The 2803-nt window shown below is 60.1% G+C and overlaps 1 protein-coding gene across 1 annotated transcript in view; it reads right to left on the reverse strand.

The window, feature by feature from the left end:
* Positions 1–2392, reverse strand: part of NID1 (nidogen 1) — a 90630-nt gene extending 88238 nt beyond the window's left edge. The window contains exon 1 of the mRNA XM_003797446.3: positions 2033–2392. Within this exon, the coding sequence (XP_003797494.1) occupies positions 2033–2257 (225 nt within the window). The 5' untranslated portion in view covers positions 2258–2392. The remainder of the gene's footprint in view (positions 1–2032) is intronic.
* Positions 2393–2803: the final 411 nt, after the last annotated feature.

The following is a 2803-nucleotide window of genomic DNA, read 5'->3' on the forward strand; positions in this document are numbered from 1 at the left end:
TCATAGCACTCTACTGAGGGCAATAAAGTGATACTCTGTCTCTAAAAAAAGTAATTAATTAAATCCAAATCGACCTGAACACTTTGACAGGGTTTCATGGGAGGGGTTGTTTTTTGTTTTATTTTATTTATTTATTGTTGTAAAGGAGGGCAGAGGTGGGTCTCACTCTGCTTCTGTGTTGCTCAAGGTGGTTTCAAACTCCTGGCTTCAAGTGATCCTCCCTCCTCAGCCTCCCAAAGTGCTGGGATTACAGGTGTGAGCCCCTACAAGCAGCCTGGCAGGGATCCTTTTGTAGGAATGGACTTCCCATGTCTTTAGAATGTGGTGTGGTTAGTCAAAGTAAAGGAGGGTCTCAAACTTAATAAAGACATTCTTTTTTTGGCCAGGGCTGGGTTTGAACCTGCCACCTTTGGCATATGGGGCCAGCACCCTACCCTTTGAGCCACAGGCACAGCCCCAATAAAGAGAATCTTAACCTGAGGTCCAACGACTCCCATAGAGATTCCTGAACGGAATCCAGTGGGTCTGTTAACATAGATGAGAAAAAGAAATTTCATTTTTATTTTCAATAACCGCTAACAGGTACTTAGCATTTTCCTCAATAATGAACGTAGGTAACAAAGCACAGTACCCAGGGCACTTTATTTTTTTATTTTTTTTTTTTTTGCAGATTTTGGCCTGGGCTGGGTTTAAACCCGCCACCTCCCGGCATATGGGGCCAGCGCCCTACTCCTTTGAGCCACAGGCACCGCCCACCGGTGGCACTTTTAGTTAGTGACCGTCACTAGTAGAAGTCACAGATACTTCCATATTGCGTTGTAGTTGCTGCAGGTGTCTAAATATTGTTTATAGTCCCCGTGAACTTCAGGTTCAATGGTTACCTGATCTGCCACGGCATTCACTGCTACCCCTTCTTATTTAATATAGTTAAAAGTAAGCACGAATCCTATGCCATAGAACGTGAATTGTAAAGTATTTTCATCTGTATTTCAACACAGCTGGTTTCCTTGGTAACCTCTCAGGTTTTATTTTACGCATTTGAAAGCATTATACTGAAAAGGGGTCTACAGGCTTCACCGGACTCTGCGAAATTGCCAGGGCAGCCAACCAACAGGGCCACGGCTTTGTGGATGGGGACTTTAGGGCTCATTATTTTTAAGCAATGCCGACAAACTCCACGTGGGTGTTGTCCAAGGCTCGGTCTGCCCGGGCCAGACCGGGAGCACGGCCGGCCGTTTCCCTGGCAGGACAGGCCCCGGCCGCTCTGGGTGTCGCCCCCCACTTCTGGAATGCGCCTGAGCTTTATGCGAGATCCACATGGTGCGGGGCTGGGGACCGCAGCGACACCAAAGGCCTTCACCGAGCTGACAGCGCCCCCAGGCCCGGCCACTGCTAGGGAGGGTCCCCAGGGTCATCTGGTCGGCTGCTCCGGGGGCCCCGGTGGTGACAACGTGCGGCCACAGGAAACTGGATCCCCGGGCGCCTGCAGTCCCAGCCCTGAACTCTGGACTCTGAAACGAGCCCAACTAGAAAGCAGAATCATTGCCAAGCATATCCGGAATCCACGCACACGAATGCAGGGGGCTGTCTAGAGGCGCCGGGTTTGGCCGCTATCCCCGGCCCCGGCACCCGCACAAGTCCCGGGGCACGAGCGCCCAACTCGGGCTGTTCCCCTACCGGGACCCCGCGCGAACCCGCCCGCCTTCCCCGGGCGGCCCGGTCCTTCCCCAAAGGCGCAGGACAATGGAGCGACGCGGACCCACCGCCCGGCGGCCAGGGAGCCCGCAGCCGCCGGGCAGGAGACTCCACCCGGTCCGGGTCCGGCAGGCGCGGCGGGGCGCAGCGGAGCCCCGCACCCTTCAGGGCGGCACTGCCCAGCCCGCGAGCCCCGCGCACGGCAGTGACTGGCCGGTGGGGAGATCCGGCGGGCAGGCAGGGCCAGATACTGGGCGGCCGCTGGCCTCGGTCCCCGCCCGGGACTCCCGCGACGCCCGCCCCGCGGTCGCCGTCCCTCCTGGCCCGGACCACTCACATAGACCGAGTGGATGTCGGATCTGTCGTAGAAGCGCAGCGCCTGGCTCAGCTTCAGGGCAGGGGAGACGCGGTCGTCTCCGGCCTCCAGCTGCAGGTCCCCGTGTTCGAGGCCAAAGGGGAAGAGGTCCTGGCGGCTCAGGCAGCCCCCGGGCCCGGCCAGCAGCAGGGGCAGCAGCAGCGCCCGCGTCCACACGGCTCCGCGCCGGCTGCCCGCGGCCAGCATGGTCCCGAACCGCTGTCCGGCAAACCGAGCACCTCACAAACCGAGCGGTCCCAGCAAACAGAGCGGCCCGCGCCAGAGGCTGAGGAGGCGGAGGTGTAACCGGACGCCCTGCAGCAGCCCCTCTCGCCTCCCGCCTCCCCCACGTCCCCACCCCGGGAAATAGGGGAGGGGATCAGGGGAGGTGGGCAGGGCCCCGCCCCGTCCACCCGGCGCGCGGCGGAGGCGGCCCAATGGCCGCGAGGGGGAGGGCGAGGGGCGACACCGAGTGCTCCGGGTTCCCGCGGTTCCCGGTTCCCGAAACCGCCCGGTTCCCATCGAGCGGCCCCTGCGTGGGTGGGAGCGAAGCGCGGGAGTCTGCACTGTTGTCCTCCCATCAGGGTTAAGTCGTGGAGAGCAGGCGACGTGCAAACGCTCTGCCCGCGAACAGGGCCCACCCCAGGGCGGCTCGGCGACGCCCGGGACGGGAAGGCGGGTGGGAGCTGGAAATCAGCAAGGGGACTGTGGCGGGAGCGCGTTCATTTACTATCCGTCCCTTTATTCCACGGT

The sequence above is a fragment of the Otolemur garnettii genome, unplaced genomic scaffold, assembly GCF_000181295.1.
Source record: "Otolemur garnettii isolate 467f Iridium unplaced genomic scaffold, OtoGar3 scaffold00116, whole genome shotgun sequence".
In the NCBI taxonomy this organism is placed as follows: domain Eukaryota; kingdom Metazoa; phylum Chordata; class Mammalia; order Primates; family Galagidae; genus Otolemur; species Otolemur garnettii.